This window comes from Cynocephalus volans, chromosome 9 (genome assembly GCF_027409185.1).
Source record: "Cynocephalus volans isolate mCynVol1 chromosome 9, mCynVol1.pri, whole genome shotgun sequence".
Lineage (NCBI taxonomy): Eukaryota > Metazoa > Chordata > Mammalia > Dermoptera > Cynocephalidae > Cynocephalus > Cynocephalus volans.
This window is the reverse complement of record NC_084468.1, coordinates 130,956,990-130,975,024: the sequence shown is the minus strand read 5'-3', so window position 1 is coordinate 130,975,024 and position 18,035 is coordinate 130,956,990. Positions and strand designations below refer to the sequence as shown.

General features: G+C 36.8%; 1 protein-coding gene across 5 annotated transcripts in view; it reads left to right on the top strand.

Annotated features, from left to right (window-relative positions):
- NR3C2 (nuclear receptor subfamily 3 group C member 2) overlaps positions 1 to 18,035 on the top strand; it is a 318,859-nt gene that overhangs the window by 7,723 nt on the left and 293,101 nt on the right. For all 5 annotated transcript variants that reach the window (XM_063107704.1, XM_063107708.1, XM_063107706.1 and 2 more), the window contains exon 2: positions 209 to 1,964. In XM_063107704.1, coding sequence (XP_062963774.1) covers positions 211 to 1,964 — 1,754 coding nt within the window. In that variant the 5' untranslated portion in view covers positions 209 to 210. The remainder of the gene's footprint in view (positions 1 to 208; positions 1,965 to 18,035) is intronic.

Here is an 18,035-nt window from a genome sequence, read left to right as displayed (position 1 = left end):
ATATTTTTATGTGATTGCTTCTCTTATTCTGACTTGTATATTCTGTTATGTCAGCACCCAAGAAGGTAACCATTTTAATAATACTGGAAATATTGCTTATAATAAGTAGACTATACATATGTAGCTTAGTAAATGCAATTTTAGAATGTTTTTTAGAGTAATATTGCTGTAACTGACTCTAATTTTTTAATATAAATTTATTTGTTAGCTATGGAGACCAAAGGCTACCACAGTTTCCCTGAAGGTCTAGATATGGAAAGACGGTGGGGTCAAGTTTCTCAGTCTGTGGAGCGTTCTTCCCTGGGACCTACAGAGAGGACCGATGAGAATAACTACATGGAGATTGTCAACGTAAGCTGTGTTTCCGGTGCTATTCCAAACAACAGTGCTCAAGGAAGCAGCAAAGAAAAACACGAACTACTCCCTTGCCTTCAGCAAGACAGTAATCGGTCTGGGATTTTAACATCTGATATCAAAACTGAGCTTGAATCTAAGGAGCTTTCAGCAACTGTAGCCGAGTCCATGGGTTTATACATGGATTCTGTACGAGATGCTGACTACGCCTATGATCAGCAGAACCAACAAGGAAGCATGAGTCCAGCTAAGATGTATCAAAATGTTGAACAGCTGGTGAAATTTTACAAAGAAAATGGCCATCGTCCTTCCACTCTGAGTAACGTGGGCAGGGCCTCGAGATCATTTATGCCTGACTCTGGGAGCTCCGTGAATGGCGGGGTCATGCGTGCCATCGTTAAAAGTCCCATCATGTGTCATGAGAAGAGCCCGTCGGTTTGCAGCCCTTTGAACATGGCATCTTCTGTTTGCAGTCCTGCTGGAATCAATTCTGTGTCCTCCACCACGGCCAGCTTTGGCAGTTTCCCAGTGCACAGCCCTATCGCCCAGGGAACTCCTCTGATGTGCTCCCCTAATGTTGAAAATCGAGGCTCCAGGTCTCACAGTCCTGCACACACTAGCAACGTGGGCTCTCCTCTCTCAAGTCCATTAAGTAGCATGAAATCCCCAATTTCCAGCCCTCCAAGTCACTGCAGTGTAAAATCTCCAGTCTCCAGTCCTAATAATATCACTCTACGATCTGTGTCCAGCCCTGCAAATATCAACAACTCAAGGTGCTCCATTTCCAGCCCTTCCAACACAAATAACAGATCTACGCTTTCCAGTCCAACAGCCAGTACTGTGGGATCTGTCTGTAGCCCTGTAAACAATGCCTTCAGCTACACTGCTTCTTGCACCTCTGTTGGATCCAGTGCAACCCGGGATGTGGTTCCTAGTCCAGACACACATGAGAAAGGTGCTCAAGAGGTCCCTTTTCCTAAGACTGAGGAAGTAGAGAATGCCATCTCAAGCGGTATGACTGGCCAGCTTAACATTGTCCAGTACATAAAACCAGAACCAGATGGAGCTTTTAGCAGCTCCTGTCTAGGAGGAAATAGCAAAATAAATTCTGATTCTCCATTCTCAGTACCAATAAAGCAAGAATCAACCAAGCATTCATGTTCAGGCACCTCTTTTAAAGGGAATCCAACAGTAAACCCATTTCCATTTATGGATGGCTCATATTTTTCCTTTATGGATGATAAAGACTATTATTCTCTATCAGGAATTTTAGGACCACCTGTGCCCGGCTTTGATGGTAACTGTGAAGGCAGTGGATTCCCAGTAGGGATTAAACAGGAACCAGATGATGGGAGCTATTACCCAGAAGCCAGCATCCCTTCGTCTGCCATTGTTGGTGTGAATTCAGGTGGACAGTCCTTTCACTACAGGATTGGTGCTCAAGGTACAATATCTTTATCACGATCGGCTAGAGACCAATCTTTCCAACACCTGAGTTCCTTTCCTCCTGTCAATACATTAGTGGAGTCATGGAAATCACATGGTGACCTGTCATCTAGAAGAAGTGATGGATATCCGGTTCTAGAATACATTCCAGAAAACGTATCGAGGTAAGTTGTTTTTTCCTTTCCTTTTTTTTTTTTTTAATTATGGCTTTATAAAATGTTGAAGGCTAACATTATCTCTATAGTTGATAAATTTAAACACATTTCAGCTTACTGTTTTACTTTTGTTTTAAGGATGGTCATTTAGTTGCTCTCCCATTGCTTGTTGGTAAAATGTTATTACTTTTTTGAAGTAGAGGAACAAAAATTTCTTAAAATCTCTTAGAAAATATCTGCGTTGACTTTGAAGGAGCATATATAGGTATATAGGTGTCCCCACTGCCACACACTGTCTGTTTTAGGTGTTTGGAAAATGTTTATTTTCTACTGTTAGTTTCTATATTTACTTTAGCAGACTAGGTGCTAGATTTTTTGTTTTTCCTTTAGCTGTTTGCTGGTTTACTAAAATTGCTTTAAATTAGTTTCTTTGTGGTCTTAGTCTTTTCTTTATTAATCACTTCACTGGTTGAGAAAAATAAAATTGAACCTCAAGTCTGTTACCCAAAGGGTTTCCTCTCCCTCTCTCTCTCCTAGGTAGGTTAATTATATGAAAATTGTGGTTTTCCATACAAATAAATCACTTCCTTAACTATTGAGGGCTTTTAAAGACTCAGCACATCTAAAATTACTCACTGGACAATCTTGCTTTCTTATATTGAAAGTGAAATATGTCATTGCAGTTTTGAATTGCTATATTTATAACTTTTCAGATCTGCAAGAAGACTACTTTATCTGCTATAAAATATCTCTTGGCTTTCCTCGTTGCAGATAGCATGTTGTATATATTTAGAAAATAAAACAAGGAAGAGGTTTTAGATATGACTATAAAGGGTGGTTCTAAGTTATACAGTGAATACTTGCATTGGACTTTGCCTCAGTGCTGTTTTTATTACATGGTTGTGATAAATGATCCCTTTAAGGAATATTTAAAGGGTAGATTTCCTAGATATAGTTCTTTCTTTCAGCATCTTGGAATGTGTGGATATTTTCATTTATTTCCTTAAGAATTTATTTTGTGGAAAATATGTCCATCCCGTTAACAGGATATAGGGTTTACATGTATTCTTATATCTTTATCCTATTTTTTTTCCAAAACAAAAGCAAAACGTTAATTTGTGCATTCTTGTCATTAGCTCAAACCATGCTCCTCTTGCTTTTACGCAAGTAAACGTTACAAAGAAAGATAATTCTTATAGTTCTCCATAGCATGAACTATTCAATCACATTCTAATGCTGTCTCTTAAATTCTAAACTCTAACACACAAGTCATGAGATAACATGGCTCCCATCAGAACCAAACTCCAGCATGTGTTTTACTACTGTGTTTTGCTTTACTTTCGGAAAAGGAAATTTCTGCATGTGACATGGATGTTTTTGTTAGTGATGTTTTTAGTAAGTTAGTATGGGGTAGTATAACCTGGTAGTTAAGAGCATGACTGGTTGATTGCTGCTTGATTTCTTTGTGTCCCTGTGTCCATCTCTTCACCTCTCTGAGCTTTAGTTTTCTTATCTATAAAAAGGCACTAAATAGTACCCATCTCAAAGGTAGTTAAGATAATTTAAATTAGTTAATTGATGAGAAGTACTTTGAATATCATTGAGTATGTTGGTATGCATTATAAAGGTTTTATCTATTATTTTTAATTGGTTTAATCTTTAGTTTTCATTTCTTTAAAGTCTTTTCTTCATTATGTGAAATTCCATAAAATCTTTTAAAGAAATATTTTAAAATTTTAAGTGTTTGTTAAAATAAATATTTGATAATTTCTTACGATTAAACTCAGATTTCTTTTTTTTTTTTGTCGTTTTTTCGTGACCGGCACTCAGCCAGTGAGTGCACCGGTCAGTCCTATATAGGATCCGAACCCGCGGCAGGAGCATCGCCGCGCTGCCAGCGCAGCACTCTACCAAGTGCGCCACGGGCTCGGCCCTCAGATTTCTTTTTTTAATGGTTAGGCACATACATTTATAACTGCAATTCTATTTGTGCTTTTTTAGTTTTTTAGACTATTGCTTTGGGTAATGATATTTCTGATACAAATATTGGAGATACAGTAGTTAAAATCATTAATTCTCTCATTTGTTCTGTATCTTATTTCTACTTTTTTAATTGTAGTTTTCACACTCAACTCATGAAGCACCTCGTGATGGCCCAACGACCATAGCCTTAGACGTGATTTCTGTGAATCAGTGACCTTGAGCCTATCCTGCACTCATGGGCACTAGAGGTGGTGTTTACTGTCTCCTTTAGAGTATTCCAAAATTCTTTATATGTTTGTTAATGCAGTCAAAGGGATTCATTCTGTTTGGCAGTTAATATAAATTTTCCAAAAACTTTAATATCAAAGCTTTAATGTTATTCGAAATCTCTTGTAGATTCATAACTCTTTGCAGTTTTCCCTGGTGAATATTATGCAAACCTATTTGCTTGATCATTATCAGAATAAAGGCTCAAGGATCAGAGGATATTAGATCTTTTTCTAGATTTCAGTCTACATGTTATAATACTTAATTTAACCTCATCCAAGTTTCATCATTGTTCTCCTTTTTGTGTGTCTTTTGGACCACAGTGCAACCTTTTTGCCTAATTCTTAATTTATGATGTTGATACCCAATTCCAGGGAATGTTGAATAAATTAATGAATTAAAGATCATAAAGGATGAAGGCAGTGTGTAACTGCTTCTGGGTTTAATAGTATCCCTCATCTTTAGGTTTAACTCTAAACTATTTTCTAGTACATCTCAAAGTGTGGTTTGGGGGTTCCTGATACCTTTTCAAGGGGGTTCATGAAGTCAGAAATCATGCTTTGGTAAAAGATCCACTAAAAATGGAAGATAAACCAATGGATTTTAAGGTAATAGTGTACTAAAAATTCATTGATATTGTTTTGGATTGTACATTGCAATTAACCTTTATAAAAATACACACTGTCAATTCTCATTGTGGTATCAGATATCTACAGTTATCTGAAAAGACCATTAAAATATTCCTCCCCTTTTCCAACAGCATATCTGTATGAAGCCAGATTTTGTCATATACTTATAGCAAAATATATCACCACACATTGAATGCAGAAATAGATATGAAATCCAGCTGTTTTCTATTAAGCTAGATAATAAATAGACTTAAAAAATTTAAAACAGTACCACTCTCCTCACTAAAGTTTTTTGTTTGGGGAAATATAGTTATTTTTTCATAAACATATGTTTATGTTAACATGTAATGACTTATTTAAATATTAATTTTAATTTCTCATTTAACTTAAACTAGTTTAATATTAGTTTGAATATCTAATATGCTAAGTATAGCTACAACTCATCAACAAAAGCTCTTTGGGATCCTCAGTTCTTAAGAGTGAAAAGGCATTCTGAGACTCAGAAGTTGAGATCGGCTGGTCTATTCTACACATTCTTTGGAGGTTAATGAAGAAAGAGGATATTACATTATTTGTATTAGCCTTACTGAATATTATTCTGAGGAAGGAGTGTCCTGTTCAAATACGAAAGATGACTCTCACCTAGATTAATTTTTCAAGTTGACAGAAATGAGTAATGGCCATGAGGTGCGTGTTGTCATTATCTCAGTCTGTGGGCATTCATTCTGTAAGAGTGGTGACGAAAGTCATCTGTTAATAATTTCCAGTGAATGGATTGTCCGAGTGCCAAATTTTAAGGGAAATTGTGACAAAGCTAAATGTAAAGCCCTTAGGATGAACACTGGACCTAGTTGTGTCATGTACGTAGAAGTCCCCTACCAGCTCAGACACAAACAAAACTTGAGAACTTGAGTGAGTTATAACTACTCCCAGCCTCAGTTTCTTCATTTTAAAGTCGAACTACATGCTGTCTAAAATCTACCAGTAAAACAGAGTGGCTTTGTAGTGTCCTTGGAAGAATAAAAATAGAGTATTCCTTAACATGTTTGCTAATCTGGTTTCAGATATTTTTTAGCTCGATAGTTTTCAGGGTAGTCTGGATAGAAAAATGTCATTGCCATTTACCATTTTAAAGTAAAAGTGAGGAGGGGTAACCTATCGTTTTACTTGAAAAACTGAGTAGTGTTTTATTGTTGTTGTTTTTAATCCTTTTATAAAATCTGACACTATGAATTCCTTGTTCTTTCTTTATGGAAACAGGTTATTTCTGTTGACATAATACTGGCTGTTTATGGCGATGGTCGTAGTCACTTTGATAGCATCATAACACAGTGCTAGCATTAGTCTATTTCAAAGGGCATATTCTGATAGGTTTCAAGACAACTGACTAGGTATCTATCTTAATATATGCTGAATTTTTTTCATAATAGAATGAAACAATTTAGTAAATAACTTAGTTATTTTTTAATTTTTCAATTGTTCTGTAAGTTTTTTGAAACTCACCTTATATAATAAATCAAAAGCTTCAGAATTCAAGGAGTTTGTGACAAAGTTGACCCTTTTATTAAACTTTCTGAATAAATCGTTGAGATGTAAATATCTCTATGTAATGCCAAGTATCAAAGAATGGTTGGTTTTGTTGGGGGGAGAGAGAGAGAGAGAGAGAGAGAGAGAGAGAGTGTGTGTGTGTGTGTGTGTGTGTGTGTGTGTGTGTGTGTGTGTGTGTGTGAGAGAGAGAGAGAGAGAGAGAGAGAGAGAGTGAGAGAGAGTGTTTTGGTGCTTACTATAATAAATAAATCCATTACAACATTGCTTGGGTCATTTGAGAATGAAAACATGTAACTTTCTTTTTCTTATTATTTGCCTTATCATATTTTGATTTTGAAATTGCTAACATACCTAGAATTTTTCCAGGTTGGTATTTTAAATAACATTTATAGAAGTGGTTTTAAAATGAGACTTGCTTCTCTTGATGATTCACTTACTTTCATTCACTTAGAGAATTTCTGGGAAGAGTGGTGATTATTTTATTGGAAAAAAAAAAGGAGTGCTTTAGGGCCGACCCTGTGGCGCACTCGGGAGAGTACAGCGCTGGGAGCGCAGCGACGCTCCCGCCGCGGGTTCGGATCCTATATAGGACTGGCCAGTGCGCTCACTGGCTGAGTACTGGTCACGAAAAAGACAAAAAAAAAAAAAAAAAAAAAAAAGGAGTGCTTTATAATACAGAAATCACTATGTACAGTGTACATTTATAAGTTTTACTTTTAACATCATAGGTATCTTGTTTATATGTCAGTATGTCCACCTTTTATTATTTAAAGCACGAGTTTATTAAGAGCTGTTTACCTCATACTTAAAAAATAGAGTTGAGATAAAAGCTATGGTTTCAGTGAGATAAACTCAAATTATTCAATTTAAGATGGTTTTTATACCAGTGACATGCTAAAATGACAACCCAAGGATTTATCATTAATCCATTTGATGCCTTTTGTAATATTGAAATTCTGAGTATATCTGACCTTTTCTGTCCTTGCAATATCAGAGTAATAGCAGGTGTTATACTGATCACCAGTAATTTAGGAGCAACCCTTCACTTCCCTTAATTCTTTGATGTCATTGTTATTTTTTCTCCAAAATAACACTTTTTTCACAGCTTACATCTGTTGCTTTAGTTTCATACTACTCATCTGCTGATAAAATTTCAGCCCTGCTGCTAAATAACTTATAGTTTTCTTTGATTTACTAAATTCAAACTGAGAGAAAAATATTGGCTTCTCGATTACATTTAAATATAGCCATTAACTTGGATATCTTTGTGGATGGCATTCCAAATTTTTTTAGTGAACAAGTGTGTTAAATGGACAGTATGTTCATTTTAAACTTTAGGGTTTCTGGTTGTAAACTTGTGAAGTATAGGCTTTGTTTTCAGTTAAGACTTTTATTTTGTTCTTTACATTGTAAGATAATGATTAAGTTAAAATGTAATTACATATAAACACTTGTTACTTAATTGATCCTTTGGAAACCTCTGGGTTTATGATTGTTAGAAACTTTGGCATTAGCCCAATCACTGTGTAGAAAAGAGGTAGAAATTGCTTGCATTTTATGCTAGAAATAGATCACTGTAGTCTAAAGAGGGAAACAAGACAGAGTAATTTGAATACTTAAAAAGTTAATACCTTAGGGAGAGAATTTGAGATAATAACAGGCAATCTGGACTCATAACTGTGGCTATGACTTAATTTTATTACTGATGACTACTTCATTGGTATGTAATCCCACCTTATATATTAGGAGTTGTTGCGACTAATATACAAAAATTGCAGCGTGAAACAGAATGAAATGTAAGGGACAAGATTGACTTTGGGTACTCTGATAGGGAGAGAATATATTGGGTAAGTTTGGAAAGTGAGGAGGTGGAGGGTGGTCAGAGTTGGTATTTATACTTAGTCTTGTGAAATTTGGAGGGGGTGGGGATGGTGGAAGACAGGCAGTTCCTGGTGGAGGGAGCTGTGTGAGCAAAACCCTGGAGATGGGCAGAAAACACTGAGTGTGGTTGAGCTGTGATGTGGGGGTTGGGAGGAAGGAAGCCTGGAAGAGGTTATTTGGAACTGGAAGGGAGCTAAACTTGAAAGTCACACTAAGAAATGTGTACTTAATCTGGTAGGTAATGAGGAGCTATTGAAATGTTGGAGCAAGGAAGTGGCATGCACTGAAGTGCACTTGAGGAAACCTTATTTGGGCAGGAGTTGTCGGGTGGGTGGGAGCGTCAAGAACCTTGTTAAGAAATTATTCCAACTGTGTGGGAGGATGGGAATTGGGCTCACTGAGGCAGGGCGTTGGGAGTAATGGTAAGAAAGGAACAGATATGAGATATTACAGAAGAAGCCTTTGTAGGAGTTGGTTTTTGTATAACAACAATTTTACTTTGAAATAATCACAAATTTAGAAAAAAATTGGAATCCCATTACAAAGAACTCCTGTAAACAAGGACAATCTCTTACGTCACCACAGTACAACCATCAAAATCAAGAATTAGCATTGGTAAGTTAGTACAGGTTGAGCGTCTCTAATGTGAAAATCTGAAATGCTCCAAAATCCAAACCTTTTTGAGCACCAATGTGACACTCAAAGGAAATGCTCATTGGGGCATTTCAGATTTCAGATTTTCAGGATCAGGGATGCTCAGCCAGATGTATTCTGAAGATATTTCAAATTCCTAAAATATCCAAAATCTGAAACACTTTTGGTCCCAAGCGTTTTGGATAAAGGATACTCAGCCTGTAACATCTGCTCTCCAGACCTCATTCTGGTTTTACCATTTGTCCCAATAATGTCTTCTATAGCAAAAGGATCCAGTTCAGAATTGTGTGCTGTGCTCAGTTGTCACGGCTCTTTGGTCTCTTTCACTCTGGGACAGTTCCTCAGTCTTTTTTAGATTTCATGACTTTACACTGCTTTCGAAAATTAAAGGCTATTTATTTTGTAGAAAGTCCCTCCATTAGGACTTCCAGTTTGTTTCCTCATGACAGGACTCAGGGGACGCACCTCGGGCAGGCATATCACAGAAGTGGTGCACATTCTTCTCATTGCATCCCATCAGGTGACACACGATCTCCATCTGTGCCATTACTCTTCACTTGGATCACTTGATTCGGGTGCTGTCTGCCAGGCTTCTCCATGGTTAAGTTACTCTTTTACTTTTGCAATTAGGAGATATTTTGTGGAGAGGCAGTTTTAAAATTGTGTATATATCCCATTCTTCATCAAACTTTACTTATTTATTTATTTATATTTGCATGGTGTCATTGTTCCTGCTTTTATGCAGTGGTTTCCAGCCTGTTACTGTACTTATTTTTGATGTTCAGAATGTTCCTGATTAAGCCAGTGCGAGCCCATTCAAGCAGGTTTCTGTGGCCTTTTGCAGTGTTGCCACCATTCATTGCAGTCTGACTCCACATTCTGGGTCCTCCCATCCTACAGACGCCCTCCTTACCTCACCTAGGTGCTGACTCCCCATGCTGGACTGTCCTCGCCCTGCTTGAGTTCTGATACCCTACACTAGACCACACAAACACACGGATGCCCTGCTGTCTCTGTTTGGACTCTGACTCTCCACATTAGGTATCAGAGCCATCCACCCACAAGCCCCCACCGTGGATAACTACTTTGCTGTGTCTTACACAATGACTTTAGGTCTCAATTGTTAAGAAAGAGGAAAAGGAGCAGTTGGTATTATATGAGTAGAAGTGGAGAGTAAAGTATTTGGAAAATTGGCAAAAACTTCATGTTATGAAATTGGCTGTCATGGTCAATGGTGAACAATGAAGAGAAATGGAGAGATCAAGAATAGGACTGGAGAGGATATGATTTTGTCTTGGTTACATGATTTTTAAGAACTATCTCTGATTGGAAACGTTCTCTGTATAGGGGCCAATGTTGGTCTGCAGGTGTGGGAGGCCTCTTCATAGTAGAGGCACTTGAGGAGGTCAATTTGGATGCTGTTGGCCATGGAGAGAATGAATATAATGACCCATGTACAGTTAAAAGTGCGTTTTTCTAGGAACTTTGAGGAATAGAACCCTGTTAAGAAGAAGAGCAACACATCCAAATAAAGGAGACAGAGAATTGTCTAGAGAATCAAGATAATGCTGAGTCACGGATGCCAAAGTGTAAGAATCATGTAATCTTAGAACCCATCTAATTTGGAAATTCTAAAGCTGTCTAAAATCCAACCTATTACAGGCATGGATACCGACACTAAGGCTCAGAGAAATTACGTGTCTTTTCCAATGTCATACAAAGTAGTTAGTAACAGCATTGGGAATAGAATCCTGCCCTTTTGTTTTTCTGTTACGTTATCCTTCCCTTCCAGTAGGAGATGGTGGTACAAGACCTGATGATAGGGCTGGGAAGACCAGAAATAAGACCTAATAGTTGGTGACAGATGGGTGCTGGTGATTTCCAAGAAGAAATCCTGTGGCGTGGTGGGAATGAGAGTCAGATTGTGATTGACTGAGGAGTAAGTGAGCAATGAAGAGGAGAAACTTGGGGAGTGTGGGCACAGTTTTTGCTCTTGGGCGGCATCTGTTTTGGTGATAAACAAGAAAGGAGTGGAGGGAAGAGATGGTAACACAAAGAAACAGCAGGATCAAAATACGGACTTGGTTCAACAGGTAAAATATGAAGCGAGCAATGGACTTGTGCAGATATTGAGACTGAAAATGTAAGAGGGAGAGAAGATAATTGGGAGGGGCGGTGTCCTGGGAAGGTTGAGGATAGAAATGAGGCTGCAGTTAGCCTCAGGCTCCAATATTTAACTGCCAGATTGAACCAATATGTTTTGGCCATTGCTAGTGGCGGGTGTTCACTATCTTACAGATCAGGAAACTGAGGCAGTATATGTGATTTGCCTAAGGCCACATATAAGGTAAATGAAGAAACAGATATCTGAGATAGAGAAGAAGAAAGCCGAATGTCCTGAAAAATTAAGCAGCCAGATGGATCTTTTAAAAACACAAATCAGATTATGTGGCTGATACGAAGCCCTCTGGTGGCTTCTCATTGCAAGCAGCATAAAATAAAATAATTTAGGGTCTATAAGGTACCAAATTATCAGGCCCTTGTTATTATCTGTTTCCTTCTTGCTTATTCCCCACACTCACCTTTCTGTAGCTCCGAGAAACTAAGACCCCCTTTTTCCTGTGCTTACTGGTCTCTCTACTAAGAAAATTCTCCCTCCAGATTTTGATTTCCTGCCTCTTTCTTGTCATTCAGGATTAACTCAAATGTCAGCCTCTCAGCGAGGCCTTCCCTGACTTCTGCCTTCTAACACATCATCCTCTTTTATTGTCTTCATAGCACATACTTGCCAGAACGATCTTCACTTACTTTGTTTACTTCATTTCCCTTAAGTAGAATGTCAACCTCCTGTGAGCAAAGGCCTCATCTGGCCTGTTTACCAGTACATTTGCCATGCGTGGAACAGTGCCAGGTACACTGATGTTCAGTAAATATTGAATGAATGAATGAATGGTTTAGCAGAGGGACTTGGGGGTGGGTGGGTATGTATCTGGCATGACTAGATAAATAATGATTATGTGATATTAACAAAATTATTGTTAAATAACAGAGAAAGTTCTACTGTGATTAGCAAAAAATTGTTGTGATCTCTATCACAGCATATTTTTAGGATTTTTCACAATATAATTAATAAATGCTGTTCCTGCTTTTTCTTGTGTCAATATAGTAGAGTTGTTGGTAATGGTATATTCACATTCTTAGTCTTTATTATGAGATTGCTTATTTATTTTTAATTTACAAACAGTAAAATTCACCCTTTTTGGTGTGCAGTTCTACATTTTTGCCAAATGTGTAGTTATGTAACTACCACCAATCAAGATACAGAACAGCTCTATCATCCATCAAAATTCCCTTGTGTGGCCCCTTTTCCATGCCCTCCCCTTACTCCTGAATCCTAGTGACCACTATATGTGCTCTATCCCTATAACTGTTTTTTCTAGATTGTTATTTAAATGGAATAATGTCTTATGTAGCCTTTTGATTCTGGCTTCTTTCATTTAGCATAGTGCACTTGAGGTTCATCCATGTTGTTGCATGTATTAGCAGTTTCTTTTTATAGCTGAGTAATATCTCATTTATGGCTGTTCCACATTTTTTTTTTTTCATCCATTTACCTATTGATGAACCATTTGGGTTGTTTCTGGTTTGGGCTACTACAAATGAAGCTCTAAGTATATATATTCAAATCTTGTGTGGACATATGCATTATTTTTTCTTCAGTAAATACCTAGGAGTGGAATGGCTAGAACATATGGTATAGGTTTAATTTTTAAGAAACTACCAAATTGTTTTCTAAAGTTGTTGTACCATTTTGCATTCCCAGTATATGAGAGTTCCAGTCCATTTCAAACATTCTTGCCAACACTTGATAGAGTCAGTCTTTTTAGTTTCAGACATTATAACAGCTGTGTAGTGATATCTCATTGTGGTTTAAATTGGCATTTCCCTAATGTCTTAATGACACTGAACATCTTTTCATAGGCTTATTTGCCACCCATATGCCTTCTTTTCATGCCTTTTAAAACTCTTTTGCCTGTTTTTATTGGGTTTTTTGTTTTCTTCTTTTTGGTTTCTATAATCAGTGTATTTTAATGTAAGCTTTTTGGTAGAAGACCTAAAACTAAGAAAAATACCTATTTAAAATTTTGTATTGACAGAGGGAAAAATAATAGGCAATTTTCAAGTTATTTAGTACCCACTGTGTTATTAATGTGGGTGAGCAAACCAAATGAGTATGAAACAAACCAAATGTCCCCACTGTATTCCTATTTAGTTGGAGTGTATGCAGCCTTTTTTTTTTGGTAACTAATTATGAGTTTGGTTGTGTGTTGCAGATAAGAACTGTTATCAGAGATTAGCAGAGGAAGAGTTCTATGTGGGCTAGGATAGTCAAGGAAAGCTTCATACAGGAAGTGAAAGTTCAGCTGACATTTGAAGATTGGTGGTATTTCGGTGGGGGGAGTGGGAAGGTATTCAAGGAATATGTACTAGCACAGTCAGGGTGTGTAGACAGGACCAACGAAGCCTGCGTGGAGGGGCTTAATGGTAGTTGGGGAAACTAGGTTTTAGAAATCTGTGAATGCTGAAATGAAGTGTTGGGTACTTTTAACATAGCACTACTAAACATTGTTTTTAACATAGGAATGACATAAAAGGGGCAGAGAGGTTAATCTGATAAAAGAGATAGGAAATAGCGGCTGAGACAAAAACGCGGTTGAGAAGCTGTCATATTGGTAATTGTGGCAGGATAAGGGCTGAGTGGTTAGACTGGTGCGCAAGGTGTAGATATTTGAGACAGTTTAGAGGAAGAAATAATTGAATGCCAGGGTTTCTGACCTGAAGTCCGTTCCTTTTCCACTGCACCACTAAGCCATGTGTATTAACAGCACCACAAAAAGTAGATTGTCAAGAGTTATAGGAAAGAAAACCTCAGAGCTTTCTGGGAGCAAGGAGAAACTTTATGGAGAATTATGGCTCTAATATAAAAGGAGATATATATATATATATATATATATATATCTACACACACACACATATATATGTCGTTTGTTTGGATGAAAGTAAAACTTGATAATTTCAATACCAAAATAGAATACTTTTTATTAGACTACAGAAGAAAAAAAAAAAATACCCCCAGGAAATGGAAACAGAAAGAGCCAACTACAGGTTTGGCAAAGTTGGAAAGCAAACTGGTGAAAGATTATGTAAATGAATTAGAGATAGTGACATATGGAATTCTGATATGCATACAGGGATATAAAGGAACAAAATCTCAGCTTGTTTGGAAGTCTGTTAATTGTGTCCTCAAGTAACTGGTGTTTGAATTCACAGTGCTCTTCCAAAAGTGGAAATTTGCTTATATTCCTCCATCACATGGTAGAATTTGTATTTACTTAAAAAATATTTTTCTGATATGTTTTACAAGAGAATCTGGGTACAAAGTTTGGGAGTGTAGAGATGGAATGGGGGCAGATATTCTTTAGTTTATGCCAATTTGGATTCTCACTATCTTTCTTGAAATGGAAATTATATTCAGAAGGGCTTTTGTTCTTGGAAAATTTGAGGTACGACTGCAGAATTTATGGTCATATGATGCAAATTATTTTTTTCTCCATTTCTTTGTCATTTTTATCCCCATTCAAGGTAAGTATACATGTGAGTTATTCCTTTGAGACTTATGGAAGCATTTTGAGTTTTCTATATGTGGTAAAGTATGATAATTTCATTGACATATACCATGTATTTTGGACTTAGTTGCTGTGATTTAGGTGAGCACAGCACTTTTTTCTCTTCCTAAGTTCTTTTTTTTTTTTATAGGGAGCTGAAGAAATTGACAGATGCCTAGAGTAGGGGAAGGAGGAGTTACAAATACAGCAACCTTTCATTGTGAAAGTCTAAAGCTGATAGCTCCTACATTTATATGACTTATGGAACATTTAGATCCATGGGTGGTTCTTAGATGTCTATCAGCAGGTACCCCCTACTTTTGAGCTAATGTTCATTTAAAAAACAAATGGTTTTTCTAAGAGTATAATTGTTTGAACTGTGCGTTATTTGAAGGATGGATTTGTTGCCAATACCTGAGAATGGAAGAAGTAAAGAATAAAAATCTAACTGTGAACATGGCCTAGCCTCTGTGATTTCATAACACCGATTTTTTAAAAAATCTAATTCTTGCCAATTTTACTCTAGCTGGGACAAGCAAATTCAGTATTCTGAGGGTTTTAGGGAAAGTAGACATAAAACAAGATTAAAAAAAAATTATTGGGAAAATGATTAGATTTCCATGACTGTTGAAGTCAGTGCACAGTCTGTTGCAGAGATATAACTGATATTGAGCATGCTAACCTGAGTTATTTCAAGGTTTTGAATCAATGAAAAATGATAAAACTTTTCTTGTCATGCTATTCTTAGTGTGTTGTGATGCTTTTGATATTTCAGTTGCTTGACTTTAAAAGGGGATACCCTTTCTGGGCCTTGTCCAAGAGATGGAAGAAACACTATTTTAAGACAAAAAAAAATGGGAGATTTTTAAAAGGAATGCAGTGCTGCCCATAAAAAACTATATGAAATACCAATTCTATTTACTAAACTCCCTGGAATCTAAAACAACATTGCACATTAAAAATACTTAATCCAAAAAGAGTTCTGAAGATGATGGTGATGGTTGTACAAACATGAATATACTTAATGCCGCTTAAAAATAGTAAATTTTATGTATATGTTATCACAATAAAAAATAACCCTTAATGCTGAACAAATGGGGGTGCCTTGCCCTGATGAAATTTGGCACACAATAAAAGATACCAAGGTGTACTAAAAGTCCAGTATGTGAGCTCTTCTAAGCAGAGACTAAGTTGGGACTTAGCTCTGACTCTTCTGCATTGTCTAGTGAGTACAGTGTCATATATGTGCTCTGTCCAGTACTGATTTTTATTCAACAAGCATTTATTAAGCACTTGATTCTGTCAAAGCATAGTCCTGGATGTGTGATCAGAGCAAAGAATGAGGAATTCCTTGTCCCAATCTAGGTACATTCAAGATCCTATTACAAAGTAGATTGTGGTAGGTATTATTCTGGAGGTACCAAATTATGTTTTGAGAACATGGGGAGGGAACACTAAAAAATTAAGTATTAATTTCCTTAATAAAATTAGATTATGGTCATAAGTGAATTTAATGTGATTAGTCAGTACTCTTGGCTAGCAAATAGCACAGGAACCCATCTCATAATACTAGTTTAAATAAAATGGGATCTCTTGGCTCACAAAACAGAAGAAGTTCAAGGGGTAAAACTCAGGCTTGGCTAGACCCTAGGTCTCAAGTGGTGTTGTTGTAAATTTATTTGTCTCCATCTGTTGGAGCTTTTTTCTTTTCATTGAGCTTTTATTGTCAGGGGCTATGACCAGCATCACTCTGGGCTTACATTTTCTTTAGTTATTGATCCCGGTAAAAGGAAAAGCCTCTTTCCTGGTAGATTCTGATTGGACTGACTTGGGTCACACATCCAACCTTGAGTAGAGATAGTGCATGTATGTGCACATGTGTGTGTGCATAGTATATGTGTGTGGGTGGACATTGCTTGGCTTTGCCCATGGAGTAAGAACACGGGAAGATGGTTCTCCAAAGAGTCTGGACAAACAAAATCTGTTCTGTAGATCAGACCTTGTGGAGACAGAAAATCAATGATTAGAAAGGACCAAAACAACACTTTTTTTTCCCCCAGAGGGAGAGAGGATCTGATAGTATCTTTCTGAAGGACATTTATAGATGCTTTAATGATGAGAAAATTTAGTAGTTACCAGAATATGTTCCAAGCACAGTACATTGTGGGTGCATTCTTATTCCCTGACATGTAGAAAATGTTGGCATTAATATAATTCTGAAAGACTCATTAAATTGTCCCTATGAATGAATATGGCTCTAGACCATCCAGAGCTCATTATCATTGTCCACTTAGGAGCACCTAGTAGGTGTCTTATACTCTTTTTGGCTTGTTCATTGACAGTCTATACCATTCTTGATACAAATGATCTTTTCTGAGTATGGAAGGATTACTAAAAAAAATGAACTTATACCTGCTCACCAGCACTATATATATATATGTATATTTACACACATACTTCTGCATATGGCTTCAGAAGTTTCATGGACCACCTCCTCCACCAATCATTTCATGAACCTGTGGACTCCAAATTAAGAACTATTCCTCTTGGTCATTGTTAAAATATAACCACAACAGGAAGAGGACCATAGTGATCGACTACCAATAGACATTTATAGTTAAGAATGTAATTCGAGTTATTTGTTCAACAATGGTGCTAGGTTATACATTTGTTCACATCATCTTATAACATGAACATTTATGCAAGATGGCTATCTGGGCAAAAGAGTCCCACAAAATAGGGAATGCTAAGTGACCAATATAAACAGGCCAGTGATATATTTGAAAATGAGGGTCAAAAAGCTTGCAGATGTTGACGGAGAGATAGCATCCTTTTGGGATATGTATTCATGAGTCAGAGTAATCTAGGTAACTTAGCAAAGAAATGAATATATACTAGAATGGTGGTGGATAGGAAGGCCAAGTGTGGGCTCATACTTCCACTTGCCTGTTGTATGACATGGGGCAAGTCACCTAACCTCTTTGAGAATGAGTTTCCACATCTGTAAAATATGAGTGACAATAATAGTCCTTACCTCCCATGGCTATTGGGAAATTTATCTGCTCTAATCCATGTAAGCTGCTGGCATATAGAGAATGCTCAATAAAAATCTTAGTTCTTAGTGCTGATTGTTAGTTTCAATTAGAATTGAAATAGAGGAATAGGAACAAACAGGAGCTACAAGGGGTAAATAATTACTTATATGAGAGCATGACCTAAGAGATTTCACAGTGAAAAGAATTAACAATGTAGTTGTAATAAATTCAGCCCTCAAACATTATTTTAGAGAGAGGAAATCCTTCCAGTTCTTTGTACCCTCATGAGATTCTTTATTGAGAACTCTATTCTTCTCTGAAGTCCAAAAATAAAGATTATTATGAAAATAGCTTAGATTAGTGATTTCTTTACTTTTTTAAAAAGAGCATTACAAATGAAGATTAATATTTACATGT